Source organism: Taudactylus pleione, unplaced genomic scaffold, assembly GCF_031769625.1.
Source record: "Taudactylus pleione unplaced genomic scaffold, aTauple2 ptg000034l, whole genome shotgun sequence".
NCBI classification, from domain to species: Eukaryota; Metazoa; Chordata; class Amphibia; order Anura; family Myobatrachidae; genus Taudactylus; species Taudactylus pleione.
In genome coordinates, this window is record NW_028284436.1 from 696,212 (window position 1) to 716,550 (window position 20,339).

At 42.9% G+C, this 20,339-nt stretch overlaps 2 protein-coding genes across 3 annotated transcripts in view; one reads left to right on the top strand and one right to left on the bottom strand.

Annotated features, from left to right (window-relative positions):
* ENTPD7 (ectonucleoside triphosphate diphosphohydrolase 7) overlaps positions 1–6,919 on the top strand; it is a 35,574-nt gene extending 28,655 nt beyond the window's left edge. For both annotated transcript variants that reach the window (XM_088452179.1, XM_088452180.1), the window contains exon 13: positions 4,063–6,919. In XM_088452179.1, the coding sequence (XP_088308305.1) occupies positions 4,063–4,294 (232 nt within the window). In that variant the 3' untranslated portion in view covers positions 4,295–6,919. The remainder of the gene's footprint in view (positions 1–4,062) is intronic.
* Positions 6,920–7,088: 169 nt separating this feature from the next.
* Positions 7,089–19,733, bottom strand: ATP6V0E2 (ATPase H+ transporting V0 subunit e2). The gene is made up of 4 exons (XM_088452181.1): positions 19,509–19,733; positions 17,699–17,746; positions 13,559–13,682; positions 7,089–7,866 (listed from the first exon to the last, which is right to left on the bottom strand). The coding sequence occupies exons 1-3, from the start codon at positions 19,610–19,612 to the stop codon at positions 13,589–13,591; spliced, it is 246 nt and encodes an 81-aa protein (XP_088308307.1). The 5' UTR covers positions 19,613–19,733; the 3' UTR covers positions 7,089–7,866; positions 13,559–13,588.
* Positions 19,734–20,339: the final 606 nt, after the last annotated feature.

The following is a 20,339-nucleotide window of genomic DNA, read 5'->3' on the forward strand; positions in this document are numbered from 1 at the left end:
TCCAACCAATCAGCTAGTTGAACAGATAATCTTTAGATGTGTAACTCCATTGATCAGGAGAAGGTGCACAGACAGATCAGACTAATGTAATTGCCTATAGCAGCTTTTGGCAAAACACTTCGTGATAACTTGGGAAAGACAGAACATGGATCAGGCTGAGGGTGGTGCACAGTGTAGTTTCCCAGTTCCATGCTGGAGCCTAGGATATAGTGTGCCAGATGTCAGCACTGCATGATGTGACAGGTCTTACCGCAACACAGGCTGCCTAACCCCACATTACATGATGTCATCTCTTATACAAATGTTTCCCAAATCCAGTCCTGAGGGCATCCTAACAGTGCATGTGTTCCAGGTCTCCTCATGGAATCACAGGTGAAATAATTAGCTCCACTTGTGAATCTCTTTTAAAATGTGTCAGTCTGTAATGAATACACCTGTGCACCAGCAAGGAGATACTCAAACATGCACTGTAAAGCTGGGTATACATGCTACAATTATCGGGGCGTTCCGCCCGATATCCGCAGATTGCCTCAATAATTGTAGCGTGTGTGCGGGCGTCTGAGGGTTAAATATCGCTCGGGGTTGCTGGATCGACCACCATGCCCGTCTCATGCGATATTTGTGAGTAAAAATGTCGGCCGCATCGGGCGGTGCATGCCCAGCCACGGCCGACAGACAGATATTTCCTGTGTTCCTTCCCATGGAAGGAACAGGGAAATGTCTACTCCCCCGGGGGCGGAGCGCAGGTGTCGGGGCTAATACACTGTGAGAAATCTCAGTGTATGCCGCCGACATTTGCGGCTGGCAGGCTGCCAGATAAAATGCCAGACAGACCGACAGACATTTTATCTGGCAGTGTACGCCCAGCATTAGGGTTCCCCAATGACTGTCTTCTACTGTACAATTCATCACTTGGAGACCAGCTGCATGATTTGAACATGTACATTGCTTATACATTGTCCTGGGTAAGAGTATAGGTCTCATACTACCTCAGATAACAGAAGTGCCAGCATATCCCTAGCACAAGGGACACTTCTGGGAACATTGAGTGCATTTCCTCAAGTATGTCTAATAAGTATGGCTTGTACTACAGCACTTGTTAGTGTACATGGCTAAGAAGACATACAGTAGTTAATGGGAAGTATCTAAATCAATTTTACATGTATTTTTATTACTTAGTGATCCCAGTTTAACACCTGTCCCAGTGGCCAGATTATATCTAAAGTACCTAGGAGTGTATGCTATGAATTAGTACAAATTAAACTGCTACCACAGAAGCAATGTGGAGAAAATGGCTAATATTGCGTATACCAGACATTGAGAAAAAGGATAGAAAATACGAAGTCCACACATGGGCCGTTTGTCTGTCTACATGAGGTGTTGGCTATATTGAGTGACATCCAGTTTTTTGGCACCTTAGGCCAGTGTTGGCTAACCTTGACACTCCAGCTGTTATGGAACTACATAACCCAGCATGCACTGCTACAGTTTTGCTATTAGGGCCTGCTAAAACTGTGGCAGGGCATGCTGGGGATATATAGTTCCACAACAGCTGGAGTATCAAGGTTAGCCAACACTGCCTTAGGCCAAGCTTCTGTCTCCATTTCCGTCTGTTAGTTATGTCAGAAGATGACCACATAGAGGCCCATGACAGTCACTTTCTGCTATGCCTGATAATGATCCTATCACTTCGTATAGGATTATTATTGGGTATTGGTATAAGTCCGGAACCCGTACCAAGTATCCTTGACGTGGGGGGGAGGGGTGCACCTCTGATATAGACAGAGCGCCGTAATACAAATACCTTACTTGCCAAACTGCCACCACCGATGGACACGATTTAAAGAGACCACCGGTCCTCTCTTACCCCAATAATTGCGCAGGCTAGGCAACAAGATTCCCGCTCAGTTAATCTGTTGCCTCCTGCTTCTAGCAATTATCACGGTTATCGCAAAACCTCTCCACAATTGCGCAGACTCGGCGCCCCAGACGACCACACAGTTCGCTGCGACCAACCATCTGCGTCCTGTACTTAACAATAGCTGTAGCGTCGCCCTAGCGGACTAATAATCTCTTCAAAGACTAGGTTTCGGAGCATATATGAAATAAACTAATAAAGAATACTTTATTTACAGGAAAAGGAGTACAATGCTTAAAAAGAATGTTACAGAGAAAAGAATGGTTAAAAAGTTACATGTATATGTATAGCAATATTAAATAAAAACGGGATACTTACAAATGAACACTTAGCTAATTTGCCTGGAAGGGAACAGTAGGAAATGCAGAGACTGCAGGTTAAACTCCCATGTCAAATGGATCCCTCAGTTTTAACACCGAACCCAGGACTTCAATCCCTTTTATCAGAAGAGCATCACACCTAGGATGATGTCGTACCCGTCTGCTGATTGGTGGATTAGATAATTGGTGGACAGGAACCTCCCAGCTCAGTTTAAATCCCTTTAAACTTATAACAGAATAAGCCTAATAACTTCCCCTGTGGAGGTGTTACCTACAATATGGAGTGTTCATCGTACTGGTCCTTATTTCATCTGTTATAAAAGTATAAATATGATGTGGTTGTCATAGTGCATTCTTGAGATATCTCATATCTTCAAAACTGTATTTCTCAGTGATCTGAGAATCGAAACTGGATATGGGGGTCCCGTTCTGTGTATACAATTTTCCAAGCTTCCAGCCATCACTGATACATCAATTTTGTCACATAAACCATCCAAATATGACTTTGATCTGCTATATCTCATCACACCTGAATGTCAGCCTGGTTACTATTTGTTTTACCCCCCTATGGTGCTGCCTGTCTATAGATGCAGACCCAAAGGCTGAGCAATACACATGTTACCATAATTGAGTGGACACACAGATGGGCTCTGAGCTAGACAAACCTGTAGTATTTCATTAACAGGTTAGTGTGAACTTTGCCTGTATCTGTTAGTTTCATTACCTGGACAAGACTCTAATCAAAAGGCTCCTCTGCCTTGTACACCACAAAGAATAATTATCATGTGACTGTTACATTTAACAATTCTTAAAATTAGGCTGTGGCCCTGAAATGTGAAATTAGGCCCTTTCAGGAACATCCAGAGCTAGGTTCCATATGCATGTCACATGGTTAGCGTTCCATCTTTCCTGCCTTTCATTAACCTGATTCAAAGGATACATGACCTAATAAAGACAGTCAGCTCTCCTGCCCTCACATTTAGAAAACCAGTTATTCGATGGCTTTTAAATTACCACTTTGTTATGACATGAAACTATGGCCCTCATTCAGAGCCGCTCGTTAGCGGCAGTACGCTCGTTCCGAGCGATGTTTGCACATCTGCGCATGCGTACGGTTTTTAGTACGCATGCGCGAACCAGTCAGTGCGGCCGAAAATCGTTGGTACGCAATATAGCGAGGGCCTGCTATTTTGAGTGACAGAATGAGGCGTGTGTGGGTGGTAACAGGGGAAGGTGCTTGAAAATGGGGAGTGGAGATCCGAACGCAGGCGTGCTTAAAGGTCAAAACGGGCGTTTTATGGGTGTGCATATTTAAAACAGCAGCGTCATTGACCACGTCACTGGGTTATTTTATAGCCAGAACTGCTCGCAAATTTGTGGTAGCAAACACCAACCACAAGAATAGCGAGCAGTTCATACGCTGGTCGATGTACTCGATTAATCTAATAAATAGCGGACATGACGTAGGATGCGAGCGGCCAGGGGGCGTTTTTAACAAATAAACGAGCGTATGTTTTGCACGCTCGTTCAGACTTAGAGGTGTGAACAGACTGCAATGTGCGTACGGATCATTTGAATAGCCACCCCTTGTTTTTAAACGAGCGACCACAAATAGCGAACGGCTCTGAATCAGGCCCTATATTCCTCACAGTATCCTATTTAGACCACACATGCTGCAATAGGGGATGTGATATTGCAGTGTATGTAGGCACCTTTTAATACTCAAGCTTTCTGGAAACCGGTTCCTCTCTGTACAATTCCCCTGTAATGCTTTAATGATTCCTTGCCCTGTTACATTCCTCAGCTTTTTCTTTTTTTTTGCAGGGATATCCGCCAGGAGAATGCCCGTCCAGCCCACGTTAGCTGGTACAGGTTCTCTTTCGTCTACAACCACTATCTGTTCTTCGTCTGTATCCTGGTGGTGCTGCTGTCCATCGTATTGTACATTTTCAGGCTGAGGCGGATACACAGGAGGCAGACCCGCGCCTCGGCCCTGGACCTGTTACTGCTGGAGGAGGGTGTGCATGTGATGGCGGATCCTGTGATGCCCAGATAGCAGCATTTTTCCATTGCTTATATGGAAAGGGTGCATAATCTTTTAAAATCTTAAATTTAAAATAAAAAAATAAAAAAATGCTGACTATTTTTGACAAAATCCTCTCTTTGGACATTGGCCGTCTTGTTTACTGTATGATGGTAGGCAGTTGGCTGAAATCCCCAATTTAATGCCTGGCATCCAGAAATGGGAACATTTTTTCTTGACAGATGTGAATGTGCTCACCACAAAAATGTATTGGCCACCTGCACACTGTGGAGGAAGCCATTTTGAAAGCTTATCTTACAGTCAGTCTATTAATGCGCGAACAACGATTGAACTGACTTGAACCACAAAGCAGCTCCTAAGTGTTATCATTAATGATTGGCCAGCTGCCGCCTCATAAATTTTTAGTACATCCCACAAAACAACTGCCACCCCATGAATATAGGCACAGCCCACAAAATGGCTGCCTTCTGATATAATTTATTTTCTCACTTCTGACTTGAGGCAGTAATTCACTCGTATAGGGCTCATTTTTAGAGCTAAAAATGTTCCTTTGCATTTAATCTTTTGTCACATGTATTTAGAAGCTAAAGAACATAACTTATAGCAGAACCTCGTACCTCTCAACATTTAGACATGCAGAATCTGGACAAAATAAGACCTGCCTCAATCTTCCCAAAAACGCAAATTTGCAAATGAGCTCTGCCCCTTGCGAGGTCGACATTCCGAGACGGTCCTGCAAAAATCTGGACAGCTGTGAGGTACCGAAGCCCTATAGCAGGTTAGGTTGTCACAATAAATGTGTATCAGGTGCAGATGCACCAACGCTTCAGAGTATTTTTATTTGTGCATAGTTTCATTTTTTGTTTTAGGGAAAAGTCATTGAAACCTGATCCTTTTAGTGTTAAATCAATGCGAATTGAATGTAGCTGTTTATTTCATATGATGGAACCGATAGTTTTGCTTAAATTTAGTCGCTGGACATCTTCAATGAACAGTGACCACTGGACCTATAATGTACAATGCGATATCCAAACCTTTTTTTTTTTTAATGCAGTCATTTATCTGAACTGCACAAATCAGATCGTGATTTTGTACTTAAGGGACATGTCCTATGTGGGATTCTGCAAGGCAAAGCATTTTCTACCTGACTGGAAATATACAACATGGGGCGTTGTTTTGTGATTGTCCTTTCAGTTGTCAGATGCTATTTTTATTATATAAATGCACACCTTGTATATGTTAGCAGAAAGGAAGCCATTTTTACAGACACAACCAACAACTGTGAGAATAGTTTCACCCGTCACTGGCTCACTATGTGACGTATCATCCCTCAGTATTGTTGATGGCTCCTATTGAATTTATGGGTCTCATCCTTATGAATATTTCAGCCCATGAAATGGCTGCTTCTTGCGTGCAAGCAATTGGCTACTGTAATTGTAGAATGGAGGTCAGGACCTGCTGTAATACCACACTGCCAGCTAGGGGGCAGTGTTCAATGTTGGTGCTCTTAGTCTCACGTTGTCTGTTTCTGCATCCAGAAGAGGTGCTGCTAATTATTACTTTGTCAGTCATTGTTTTATGTTTATTGTACACAGACCAACATTTCACTCCATGTTCTTTTCTCTACCTGTTTTAGCATTGCTACTCGGGAAAATGCTAACCGAATGGACCTGTGTTTTTGTTTTTTTTTCCTCCTTGACAGCATTAAATAAATTAGGGATTTGCCTAAATGCTAAATAAAATGTTTTTTGCTAATGTCTGTAATGCTGCTATAATGGCCGCCAGTCTTTTACCATAGCGAGTCTAAGAATTGTTTTTATGTAGAACTGACAAAAAAAAAAGTAATTTCATCATGATCTAGAAGATCAAACCTTTGACAGATAAAGCAGTTGCCCATAACAACCAATAAGCTGTTTGTTATTTATCTAGCGCAGTGGATGAAGGCAGAAGCTGGTTTGTTGCTATTGGTAACTTCTGATGGATTACCCTCCGCATGAATAAGTTAATTTACGATGATACATTTCATGATTGCTTGTTAAATCTAGCAAAAATTTTACTTTTTAAAGAAAAATGATTGACTTTTACAGTGTACAATCGTTTATCAGACATGACAGCTCATTACTGCTGACACAATCCTCTATACTTTGGCTGGAAAGTGCAACCAGGAGTCAGCGATTCATTCATTCTTCCAGGGAGCAGCTGATCATGCTTAGACTGGGTCGTGCACGCTTATAATAAGCATACGGCTTCTCAGGTCAATGTTTCTTATGGGTGGTAGTCAGCATCTCGGCAGACGGGATGCTGACTGTCAAACTACCGGCTCCAGAATCCCGACATCCGAAGGTAGGCACTAGGGGGAGCGTTAGTTTTAGGGTGCGGGGGAGTTGGAGGTTAGGGTCAGGCACTTGGGAGGGTTGGGGTAAGGGTTAGCATACTTGCCTAATAGTGTTGGGATTCTGACCACCGGGATCCTATACTTGACCTGTTTCTTATACAGTTCTGTAATACCTGTATACACCTCACATTCCAGCTCTGTCATTAATGCTGTGAAAGGGACCACTATTCTCCACATTGTACATGACCTGTCAGCCTGTGTTATCCTATCACTGTTTGTCTCTCAGTAAAGTGACATTCTGTTTTACCGACCTGTCTGCTTCTGTTTTCTCTGCTACAAGATAGAACCATTATCTATGATTGAGGAAAACTTTACATTTTAACATGAAGAGTCTTCAGCTCCTTCTGTGCTTCTTCCATTTATACACCAGGGCGTAGACCGATCACGAACATTAACAAATGAAAACGAGTGTTTTGATCAAATAGAGACATCCACTAATTTATTGCACAGTCCACAAATAAATACACTGCATGGTTGTTACATTCTGGGTATTGCAACAAATTATTTACCACTGTTAAAGCGCTACTTTTGGGTTTTCTGTAAATTTTCCAAATCTGAATTCCTACAATGCCAAAGTAATCTGTATAACTTGCACATAATACTAACTTTAAATAAAACGGCACTTACACTCCCAGAGCCTGTGAGACCTGCGCTGTTTGCAGTAATTTCACATTAACAATCCCGGATCGTTATTACTGGTATTGGTTTTGATCAAGTCACAAAATGAATCGCCTCTCCTTGCGTTATCCATGTCGTATTGCTAGAGCTTCTGTAGTTCTCATCCACTTGCATTAGACACAGCTTCTAGTGTTCACAATGGGAAGCAGGTTTGGACTATAACAGGTCACTACAAACTTGTCTGGGGAGGCGACTTAACCGTTCCAAACAAAACAAATGCACCATAGATCCTGGGTGAACGTTCACAGTGGTATGTAACAATATATACATTTCTGTACATTCAGAAAACACAATCTACATTTCTTTACAAGTCACTCTTGAACCATGCGTAAATAACTTAAATGATCATACAATACATAAATAAATAACTAACAGGTATCTATAATTTAAGATTGGAACTGGTTGCCACTTCAGTTTGGTCAAGGTGTGCTGGAAGTTGTAGTGTTCTCGTGTTCCAAGCACTATTGTAGTGCAGGAGGGGAGGCAAGGACACGTCTGCTCTATGGAAAATCTATAAATCAGAAAAATATATATAAAATTCACATGCTCAAATTAATGCTTTCTCCATTTAACTAGTTTAGTTTTCTAACATTACAAACAATATTCTGGTGAAATGCACCTGTCGGCGTAGTCTCTTTCAAAGTTATAATAAGGTCAAAGGAATAATAACAAATGCAATATAACTACACAAAACGGGGAACTCGAAAACAAAAACTTGATCCTGGAGTTCCGAAACAAATAGGCCGCACAGCTCGACTGGGATACTCTCCTCCTTGGAACAAATGATTTTCCAAACTGAACAGGGGCAGGAAAAAGAAGCCTACGGTCATTGGTGATGTAGGATTACATGAAGCTGTAGTTCCCAGAGCAATACATTTTCCATGGAAGCGCCTAACGCCCGCACCACATTTTTGGGCATTATTAGAGTGTGTAATACAGAAGATAAAAACAAGGATACAATAAGAAAAACAAAATAGTACAACTAGGGGAAGGGAGAATAAATGCTTTTTTTTTTTTTTTTTTTAAACCGGACAATGAATAACCTTTTGCAATATGTCATTTTTAAACAGAACATTATAATTACACTACAAATATAAATGGCATACTGTTAGCGATAGAAAAATCTCAGTCAATTTACCTCCCTTTTCTTTGTACTTAAGTTGAACATTTTAAGTTATTCTTCTCCTGAAACTTTAGATAGATGAAAATAAATAAATAAACTTTAAATGTATTCTTTTTAAAAGTACCCTTTGTGATTAATGCATACTTTCCCGGGACTGCTGCTCCCGGCCCCCCGCAAGTTCCCCAGAATGGCCACTGTGCCTGCATCCACTTAGCGAGCGAAAGTGGGCAGTCTGGGGGGGATGATGCAATTTGCGCTGAATTGAGTCACCGTAGCCCTGCCGCTTGCTTTACAATGGCTGTAATATCTGCATTTTAAGGTGGGGACATGGCTACATTGGCACGATCACACCGGCATGCCCCCTTAAGCTGCCCTGACAACCCCCTGCCTGTGGTGAGTATGGATTAATGCAATATCAGATGTTACAATCCTGAAATAATGCAAAACAGCAACACATCAGGGTGACAGTCCAGGTACCTACTTACATTCTATCTCCAGACCCATCACCCAAAATACTCTCATATACGGGGATATGTACTGTAAAAAAAAACTTTGGAGACACACACAGTGGTGGTTTTGTGCAGCTTCTAACTGAATACATGCAGCACAGTCTATGCAATGACAGAAGCTGAATGGTTGATTTGGACAACTTCTCCCCTATCTCTTTCCAAGGCTTGATACATCTCCTCTATAGTGAGGTATGCCAAAAGGACCATACTTTGTGGTACTCGTGAAGCGCTATCCTACTATTGTGCATATAACATTCGTGTTTCTAGTTCTTACTATGACCAACCATTTAGCAATTCTGGAGTTGTTAAATGTAATATATATATCCTTATTGAAAGTCCTCTAAAGCAGTGGTAGGCAACCTGTGGCATTCCAGCTGCTGTAGAACTACACCTCTCCATATGCTGTTGCAGTTTTGCTGTTAGTACATGCTAAAAATGGGTCAGGGCATGCTGGGTTGTGTAGTTCCACAGCAGTTGGGAGTGCCATAGGTTTGTCTACTCCTGCTGTAAAGCAATAGTTCTCAGCCTTCGTTTAAAAAAAAAAAAAAACCTTGAAAACCCAAATAAACTGAATCCAATATAAAATTGAATATGGTCAAGTACAAGCAAAGCCTAATGAAGGACCCTCTGAAAACCAAATACACTAATCCAGAGTTTTCCAAATTCAGTCCTCAAGGCACCCTAACAGTCCAGGTTTTAAGGATATCCATACTTAAGCACAGGTGGCCTCAGTCAACTTAATTTAATCAACTGTGCTCAATCATGGATCTCCTTGAAACCTGGACTGTTAGGCCATCTTGAAAGACTGAGTTTGAGAACCACTGCACTAGTCTAATGAAGTTTTATAAAAAAAAAATACATATAAAAGGCATCCTCACCACTGGCTGCTATAATTGCCTCTAACCAGGATCCCCATGCTCAGAACATGCTCCTGAGCCTTGACACGCACAAGGCTTTCCATACGATTCTTTGGCCGGTTTTGAGTCGCAGAGAATTTGCTCCAAATTTTATTAAACTGTTTTCACTTTTTATTTATTTATTTTTTTTAAATCATTCCTCTACGTAATTGTTGATCAATGGATTGTATGGCACACCTATGGAGTTGGGACAGGGCACTCGGCAAGGATGCTCTCTCTCCCCTTCAATCCTCCCATTGATCCTCTCCTCCAACAAAGGTCCAGCTTTCAGGGAGTTTGTGTGGGCACCCGTAGTATTAAACTTATGGTATACGCAAATGACATCCGTTTATACATTGCAGACCCCCAGCACACATTACCTGTGATTATGCAAAAGTTTGGGCAATTTGGCGATATCGCTGGTCTTAAAATTAATGCAGACAAGTCAAGGGCAAAGTTCCTTCACCCCACCATTGTCACTCCCTCCTGGCGTTCCTCACATTTAGAATATTTGGGTATTATTCTGTCAAAGAATCTTTCTCAATTGTATAAATTGAATGTATCTTGGATGACCCGACTTATTACTGAGGAACTCTAGAGTTGGAAACAGATGCTCTCATAACCTTGGCAGGGCCGCTCTCAATAAGATGATGACTTTTCCCCCCGTCTTCTTTATATGTTACAGGCATTACCCATTCTCCACACTATAAAGGATATTCAGTTAATTAACAAGTTGTTTTGATCATTTTTATGGCAGAGTGGCAGGGCTCGTATTAGCCTTAAGCTGCATACACACAACTAGTTGGCTGGTTGGAATGAAAACCTGGTAAGGTATGAAAGCAAATGACAATCAGCAATTTGCTCCCAAACGCCGGAAAATGGACAAAAACTGTTGTTTGAACAAATTGTTTAGACCAAACATTTAACATACTTGTCTGATGACCATTTTCACCTATTTTCTGGCATTTAGGAGCAAATTGCTGATCATCAGTTACTCCCATACGTTACCAGATTTTCATTCCAACCAATCAACTAGTTGGACAGAAAATCTTTACGTGTGTATGCACCATAAAGAAAGCTATATCAACCAAAATCTAACGGAGGGATAAACTTTCCTAATGATTTGGTTTAGAACCATGCCTCCTTGATGAGATTCTTGATCGATTGGTTACAAGATCAAGAGATTTATGCTGATCCATCCCTTGAATCGCAGTTTCTACCTACCGTGGCCCTAAAATACTTTCTTCATGATCAGGAGGTTGGCGACAATCCTTTATTAATGACAACCATACTCCTCTGGCACATCCTGCATCACAAATCAATTCATCTCCCATTATTGCGTAATTTAGATTTTCAATGGGGAGGAGTGGTCTATCCTGGTGTGTGTATGTGTGTGTGTGGGTGGGGGGGGTTCATAATAGAAGTAATCTATTCGACTTTGATATGCGACGACCCCTGACATTCCGCAGGGCAACTGCGATATTTCAGATTATACGGGCTTATCCCCTACCTTATTTTCAGGCACAGCATTATATAGCTTCGGTGGTGCAGATATTTTCGGCTGTTGATTGGCATAATCCGCTATATCAACGGCTCTCTGGACCAATACCCTCACGAAAAGCCATTGCTATCCATTATAGAATCTTAAGTGAGGATTTAGACCATGATTTGGTCAGCCAGGGTATGCGCCATTGGCTGACGCAATTTCCAACTCTTTCTACTAATGATTTAGCAAGAAGACTACTGAGGTCGCGTACACTTCTGACTGCAAGTTCATATGATGAAGTTTTTTTTAAACGTATATATCATAGGACTTATTTGTCCCCCCCCAGGCGATATAGAATGGGTTTATCCAATTCCCACAAATGCCCTAGATGTGCCACGGAGGAGGCTGACCTTTATCATTGTCTATGGGAGTGTCCAGTAGTCCAAGGTTGCTGGAGGCAGGTACGGCGGGAGGCTGAGAACCACTTGGTCAATTTTGTGCCATTTACTCCGGAGTGGACCATCCTGGGTATCTTTGCGAGGGGTCAGAGACTTACCTCGGGTAGTAGGAAACTATTACTCGCTATAAGTGCTGCAGCAAAAAAAAGAAAATTTTACAGGATTGGATACACCCAACCCCTATTAATTTTCACTTGTACAGGGAGAAACTAACTTTCTAGGTGCATACACACACAACGATTTTTTGAACGATTATCGTTAAACGATATCATTAACGATAATCATTTGTAAAAATCGTTCACTTTCTGAGTCAAACGATGAACGATTTTCATGTTTGTAGTTCAGTCAGACTTGTCAACTCAACGATTTTCAGTAAGGGAACATGCAAAAATCGTTTGTAGTTTTAAAAAATCGTTCATTACATGTAAATGAACTTAAATGAACAACTTTAGTAAACGATTTTAGTTCATTTTTTCAAGAGAGAAAAAAATAATTTACGAAGACCATTCATTAACTAAATCGTTGTGCGTGTATGCACCTTTATTTTTGGAATGGACTGGGTCAACACGAGGTTTGATAAAGAAAAAAAAGCGCCCTTTTTCTCTTTGACACTTGGGAAAGTTTTATTGTGACTCTGCCAAATTCAACCCACCCCAGATATATCTTATTATGCGCCTGACCCAGTGGTATGAAACTAGAATTATTTTGGGTGATCCTCCTATCACGTTGCTTGGCGGGTGAGTGTCGGATATTATTATTATTTATTTTAAGTTATTATTTATTTACTTACTTACTTTTTATTATTTGCATTTATATCTCAGTATGTTGGGATAAACCTTGGGCTAAATTAATTCTTGTATAATGTAAAGGCCCATGGACATACACTGGAATATGTGTATTGTATGGTTTGACACTATATGCACTGTTTTCCCTTTGTGTACTGGATTTTACACTTATGCCTTGCTGATTTATGTTGTTTTTGCTTCAATAAAAAAAAAAACCAAAAAAAAAAACCTTGTTAACTGAATACTAACCAACAAACAAGTCTCCGCACACTAGCTGCAATATTAACATGCTGACTTGGTACAAAAATGTAACCTGAACAGAGAAAAAAATAAAAAATTATAATAATAATAATACAGTATATAGATCAATATGGACAAATGAAATACACAGCATCAGGGCCGGCTCCATGGGTTGGAGCACCCTGTGCCGGCCCTTAATAATACGCCCTTACATCACGCGCGGCACAGCCTCCAAATAACGTCAGGCTGGGGGTAAAGCCCAGCACTCAGTCACTGGCTGGGCGTCCCCCAGCCCTCTCCTGTCAGTGAATGGAAGTCACACGCATGCACGCAGCATCCATTCACACTCCAGGGGTCCGGCACCACCGCAGCAGTGGGGTCCCCAACCGCCCGATTTGACCACCCGCGGGCCGCTTCGGCCCGCGGGTGGAACAGCAGGACAGTACGCTGAAATCAGGATGCTGGGAGGGGTGCGCCCTCTACGGGTCGAACACCCCTAGAGCCGGCCCTGAAACAGCATAAAGTGGACCCTGAGAAATGAATACAGACATTTTCACAAGATATTCTGTTACTGTACATAAGCAACAAGTCCATAGAAGGAGCCAGGTGGTAATTAGTAAGCTTAACGTTCTGATACAGACGCGGAGGACACAATGACTGGTTACAGGGCAGGTGTGATAGCAATAGCTGTGCCTGAACACATTACCTTAATGAACTGATTGATGTCCCAGCTTGTTCATTCCCATACGAAGCGCACGTACCAAATGGTGTCATTTTTCAGCTGGGGTCCAAAGAGAGGATTCACTTGAGATAAGATAGCGACCAGCCAGCTAGTAATGGGAAGATCAGGTGAAAACGCATATCAAAGCAAACAAACTTATGTGACTAGTAAGAATGATGAAATAAAAGGCACATACAGGATATGAGAGTATACCTATTATCTATTCTATTATACAGTAACTGGACCTACTTCATACAGAGCCACCATGTTCTGCTCTGGTTTTACCCCACTTACTTCTCCAGCTGGGGAAGTTTGTTAATCGATGTTAATTAAAGCAGGGTTAATAGTACTGAATAATTATTGGGCAAAACCGGAACAAAACCTTGAAATATGCGATGCTGAAGGCATATGACAGGATTTGCCTGTAATAAATGCTTTATAAGACGGTATATTGTTCTGTATATCTATATAATAATTGTAGGTGGCTTGTCCCATCTCCTCAATGTGTGCACATGGAAGCCTGGGTGCGTGCCCTAATGGCTCCCATTGCGAGGGAGATGGAACAGACTGCTGAGAGGAGGACTGGCCACCAGGGGTAGAGGGGAGCAGCAGAGTCTGAGGTGACCCGGCCTATGCCAGGTCTGTTACTCTAGTATTCCATAGATAAATAAGAATATTGAAAATACTTTGTAGATTTTATCACAAACTGCATCCAGCAAATCCTGAACAATGACACATAAGACAAATAGAACGTGTCAGTAACTCTACCTGTCCTGGCCAGCATACCATAGAGCAGGGGTGGCCAAACCCATCCTCAAGGACCCCCAGCAGTTCATGTTTTCCAGACCACCTGCGGCTCTTTAGATTGTGTCATGTATGGTGGGTTTACACTGTACAATATATCATTTGTACAGCCATCGAACTATAAACCGTACAGTGCATTGGTTCGTGTGTACACACGATATATCTGTGAACAAAGACGTTCACAGTATATCGTGTCAGCTGTGGAGTGTGGCAGATGCGATATATCTTATACATCTGCCGGTGTGTACGAGCGATCGACCGACACGTTATGCAGGTCTCAAGAACCGCAGTCAATGACATCACAACTAGGTGGACAAAGTTAATTGCCTCCCCCCCCCCCGTTGTGATGTAATTGTCGGCGGTTCTTCGGTATGCTTACCAAATCTCTTGCTTGGACAGCCAGGTGTGTACCCTAGGAGTGAGTGCACCACATATTTTAAAATGTGACACTTGGTAATGAGTTCACCTGGGCACCAGATGGGCGGTCTGGAGAATGTAAACTGTTAGGGGCTCTCAAAACCCAGGTTGGTCACCCCTGCCATAGAGGGTCCACCCCCGAGACCTACAGTATGTCATCAGCCTAGAACAAAAGACTAAAGGGTCTATGTACTATGCCTTGGAGAGATATAAAGTGGACGAAGATAAAGTACCAACCAATCATCTCCTAATTATCACTCTCACAGGCTGTGTTTGAAAAATGACAATCAGGAGCTGATTGGTTTGTACTTTATCTCTCTCCAAGACTTAGTACATAGACCCCCCCCCCCCCCCAATTCTTAATTGTAAGTCACGTGAATGGGAAACAGGTCAGAAGTCCTACAATAAGAATGTTAGTAGGTGACGCAGTCACTGATTATCACACATGTAGCCAGTTGGACAGGTTCAGGAAATAAGGATTCTTCCTTCTCATAAAGGTCTGGACATGTACTAGCTCCCTACTACATCCCCTTGTTTCCACTTCTATCCAGAAAGATATTAAGAAAATGAAGATCTAGACATAGGAAACCACTCATTGTTAATCACTAAGGGGTCTATTTACTAAGCAGTGTTAGGAGACAGAGGGCCTGATTCAGAGCCGGACGCTATTTGCGCTCGCTCGTTCAGAAAAAGGGGCCGGCTATTTAAATTGAGCGCTCGCTCTTTGCGGTCTGTTGACGCCTCTATGTCTGAGCGAGCGAACGAAACATGCGCTCACTATTTTGAAAAGACGACCCTTGGCCGCTCGCATCATACGTCACCTCCGCTATTTATTAGATTAATCGAGTACATCGAAAGGCGTCTGAACTGCTCGCAGTGCTTGTGGTAGCATTTTCCTACCGCAATCATGCGAACAGTTCAGGCTAAGAAACAACCAAGTGACGTGGTCGATGACGCGGCTTTGTTAATTATGCACACCCTTAAAACGCCCGTTTTGACCGTTTGGCACGCCTGCGTTCGGATCTCCACTCCCCGTTTTCAAGCACCTTCCCCTGTTACCACCCACAAACGCCTCATTCTGTCACTCAAATTAGCAGGCACTCGCAATTTTGCGAACACATGTTTTCCGACCGCACTGACTGGTTGGCACATGCGCATTACGACCCATACGCATGCGCAGATGTGCGAACATCGCTCGGAGCGAACGAGCGGCTCTGAATCAGGCCCAGAGTGTACACCTGCACGATTTCGGGCCGATTGCCCGACTTTCAACGAGTCTTACGATGGATCCTGTGAAAATCGTGTATTTTTGGAGTAAGATACGATCTAATGCGCGCGCCTATAAACAGATCGTATGATCAGATGTGCAGCACATATGTTCCATCCTATCGTGTGCAGATCGTACCATTTATTTTGTGCATGCAGTGCATCGTGTGTCTAGTCATGTCATTTCAATGACTTTTTCCATGATGAGCGTGTGAGGGACATGATCGATCGTACGACAGATCGTGTGCTAAGAAAAACAACAAATATGCCACCGGGACTGCCAGGGAGTCGTATGGTGAATCTGATCTGATGCTGGTCACGCAAGAGTATGTCCAGCTATAAGGTGCCAGCCAATCAGCTCCCAAATGTCATTTTTCAAACACAGCCTGTGAGAAGACAGTTGGGAGCTGATTGGCTGGTACCTTATCACTCTGTCTCCAAACACTGCTTAGTAAATAGACCCCTATTACTTAGATGTGTTAGATGGTCATTAATAACAATATCTACCCTTATCAATATCTATGTGTTAAAAGTTCTATATAACCTACAGCCGTGCAGATTTTTTTTTTTTTTTCCAGATTAGAACATCTAGATTGAGTTATGGAGGAGTTTTATTGAACAATGGACATGCAACATGTATTGGACTAGTGCAGGGGTGGCCAGACTTTTGGACTTGGTGACCTACTTTTAAAACTTAAATCCTTTCGTGATCTACCGAGCTAAAAACGGGTGCGTGGTATGCAAAAAAAAGGGACGTGACCTCAAAGCAAGGGACGTGGGGGTCCGACCTGACAAAATCATACACAGTATACCCAAATCAAATTACTCCACACAACAACACAATCTTATACACATTACACCACATAGCAGTGTCCCTTATTCACGTTACGACACACAGTAGTGCCCCTTATACACAATGCCCGTAGTAGTGCCCCTTATTCAATGACTGCTGTAGTAGTAGTGCCCCATATGCAATGCCCACTGCAGTAGTGCCCTTTATGCAATGCCCCCAGTAGTTGTGCCCATTATGCAATGCCCATTACGTCACCCACGCTCCCGCGCAATGCATCACTGGGAACGCTGGCCAGTGAAGCGATCAGAGGCTTCTTTGGTCTCTGATCACTTCAGAGACCAACATTCCCAGGAACTGCAGCAGGTTGGTCGCGATCGACCGGTAGGCCGGCCCTGGACTAGTGCAAGTAAAACACGCTGTATCTGGAAATGCTTCGATGGGTTTTAAACCGACCGTTTGGCCCTGGTGCTGCGTACACACTACACAATTATCAGTCCCATCTGATGGATATAGCCATGCCGGGCTGAGAATCACATAGTGTGTACCCAGCCTGATTGTCCAATTGGTTGTTTATGTCTCAGTGCATGTTTGCACCTTTTGCAATGCTAGTAGACATCCTGGAGTGTGGAGATAGGATTGAGAAACATGAAATCTGCTAAACGAGCTCATCCATAAAATCTGTCCTGTTCACAGAATGCCCAAGTTATAGATGCAGATTTCTTTCCAGTATATAGGCTATTCAAATATGATCCCATAGTGAGTGCTATATACAGCACATTTCAATAGGTAGCCTCATTCTACAAAACTACCAGCGCCCCTAATATAACATAATAACAGATACTCACAATAAATAGCAGCATACTGCTGTAGTTACCAGCATAGTTATAATAACACTGAAAAAGAGAAATAGAGTGGATTATTGGTCTTGCAATAGGTGTCTATTTTATTATAAAAACGTAACATGAAGCAAGTTGATAGCAGGGGTGAGACAGAATCAAGCAGTGTTTCCCAAACTCGGACATTAAGGCACCATAACAGTCCAGGTTTTCAGGATATCCACACTTGAGCTTTAATTAGTACCTTAGTCATTTTGATTTAATCATCTGTAGTTAAACATGGATATCCCTAAAAATCTGGTTCCTTGAGGACCCTATATATTAATAATTGTAGCAGTGCCTCGATTATTATCAGTCCATACTGTAATGGGAATAATAATCTTATGTATGCTTATCCCTACTATGTACTAACAATCTCTTCAGGAATAACGCTTTCAATAATGTGCTGTCCCTGTCAATTACTTAACCGCATATTAGAGGAGGTTTTTTTGTTTTCCAAAGATGACTCCACAGTTTCTGACACCACGTATGCGCACAGTGAGCCTGATTCAGCACGGATCGCAACTGCGATCGCAGCATGCAATAAATCTGCAAAAATATGCCAATATCTGCAACCGCTGAGCCAGCATAAAGACAGCAACTGCTGCTTTCTCACAGCCGTAATACCTCACAATCCTGCGTATACATCGGTGACATCAGTCCCTCACACACAATTACAGCAAACCTGACCTGACTCAGAAATTGCAAGTCTCATCGCAGCACGCAGTGAGTACTCAAGCTGCGTATGCCGTCGCAGTCGCTAATTTATGCACGCCCATGCAATGGCATACAAACAGACAGGCACGCCTGCGTTTCTCCGACCACTCACGGGCTGTCACTCACTCTGGTATGGATTCCTCTCTGCGTCCGTAATCGAACTGTGATCACCACGCATGCGCAGTATGCAACAATGCAATTGCGATCCGTGCTGTATCAGGCCCAGTGTCAGTTTCTACCATAGGACAGAGGCTGTGGGATAAAGATCGCAAGATCCCTCTCCTCTGGAAATGCCTCCATAGGCATCCGAGGATAGTGGTAGCCTTTTGGACAAATCTCAGAAAAGCTGCACGTTTCGGAGCTTGGTACAAAGGGGTCACACTGCAATCCTCATTGAAAATAAATGGGGACTGCGGTCTGCAGAGCTAATTAACCTTCGGCATTTCTGTGAAATCTCCTGAATTTGACTTTTGGCACATTCTAAATACATTTAATGAAGAGGGGCTTGACAAACGTGCCCCCAAATTCAGGAAGCACTGCAATAAAGGCATGAAAATTGCTGTCATTTAAAACCAGGGTTATGTCTAGAGGCCATGTGACATCGTGCCATCAGTGACTTTATATCCACCCTAGCACATCAATGTAATCCAAGCAGGCCCTAGCTGCAGGCTCTCCAGCAGAGAGGGGTGGGCAATAAGTGGAACTCCAGCTGTTGTTGAACTACAAATCCCAGCATGCATGTAACATTTTTTAGCATTGCAGAACTGTGGCAGGGCATGCTGGGATGTGTCATTTTACAACATTTGTGGGGGCGATTATTGCCCACACCTAGATTATTACCTAGACAGGAGGGGTCTCAAGAGCTGCTGTGGAACTACAAGTGCAAGCATCCCCTGTCAGCCATCTAGCACTGATAACACCTGGAGAGGCACAGTCAGACATACAGGAGGTTCTGCAGCCGAACAAGTCTTCTTGATACCTAGTAATACATCTGTAGGGGGATATCATACCCAGTCATATATATGTAGGGAGATATCATGTCATATATATGTACAGATCTTACCCTCGGTTGGGGCCTTTCGGGACGAACCAGGGAGCGGCGATGCCTATGAGTCCCCAGAAGGTGGTGAAGATGATCATGGGCACGGTGAAGGAGTGCGCCGTCATACTGATACAATGTATCACGGATTCTCGGTGTAGAACGTTCGGGTAACAGACAGACAGTCAGTGTATCACCTGCAGGTGTCAGGTCTCCTCCCCCACATCCGCCGTGTGTCCTCCCTCTGCTCTCACAGTCTATTTGCTGCTGCCTTCACTTCACCATTCTATTGGCTGAGCGAGCAGTCAATCACTGAGTTCAGGCGGAGATTACACAGAGCTCCACCGTGATTCATCCCCTGGTCCTCTAGCTCTAGGTAACGTTATAATTTATAATTATAATGAACCTTATTTTATATAGGGGAATTACCTGGCCTTACACATACTGCCAATAACTAGTCAGGAGGTGGTAATATAATTTATGTATGTTATTATAGAATGTATAGGGTCAGGTGTCACACAATTATCTGTGAGCAAGGATGTGCCTGATACTGTAATCCTGCTGCCTGATACTGTAATCCTGCTGCCTGATAGGAATGTCCATCCACAGCTCTACTATCAATGGTTTGACTTTGCCCATGCGCAGACCACAGGGTTAGGTCTGTTCTGTATTAACTAAACACCAGGACTCTGCCACCATCATCTTCATCATAGGTTACTATCGCCATCAGAGTCCAAGGGCAGAACCATGGGAGACAATAGAGGCACCTGCCGCCGGGTGCCAGCAATGAAGGGGCACCTTCTCCATTACCCACAACATATTCACCCCACTTAGGGCTGTAAATATGTACCCGGA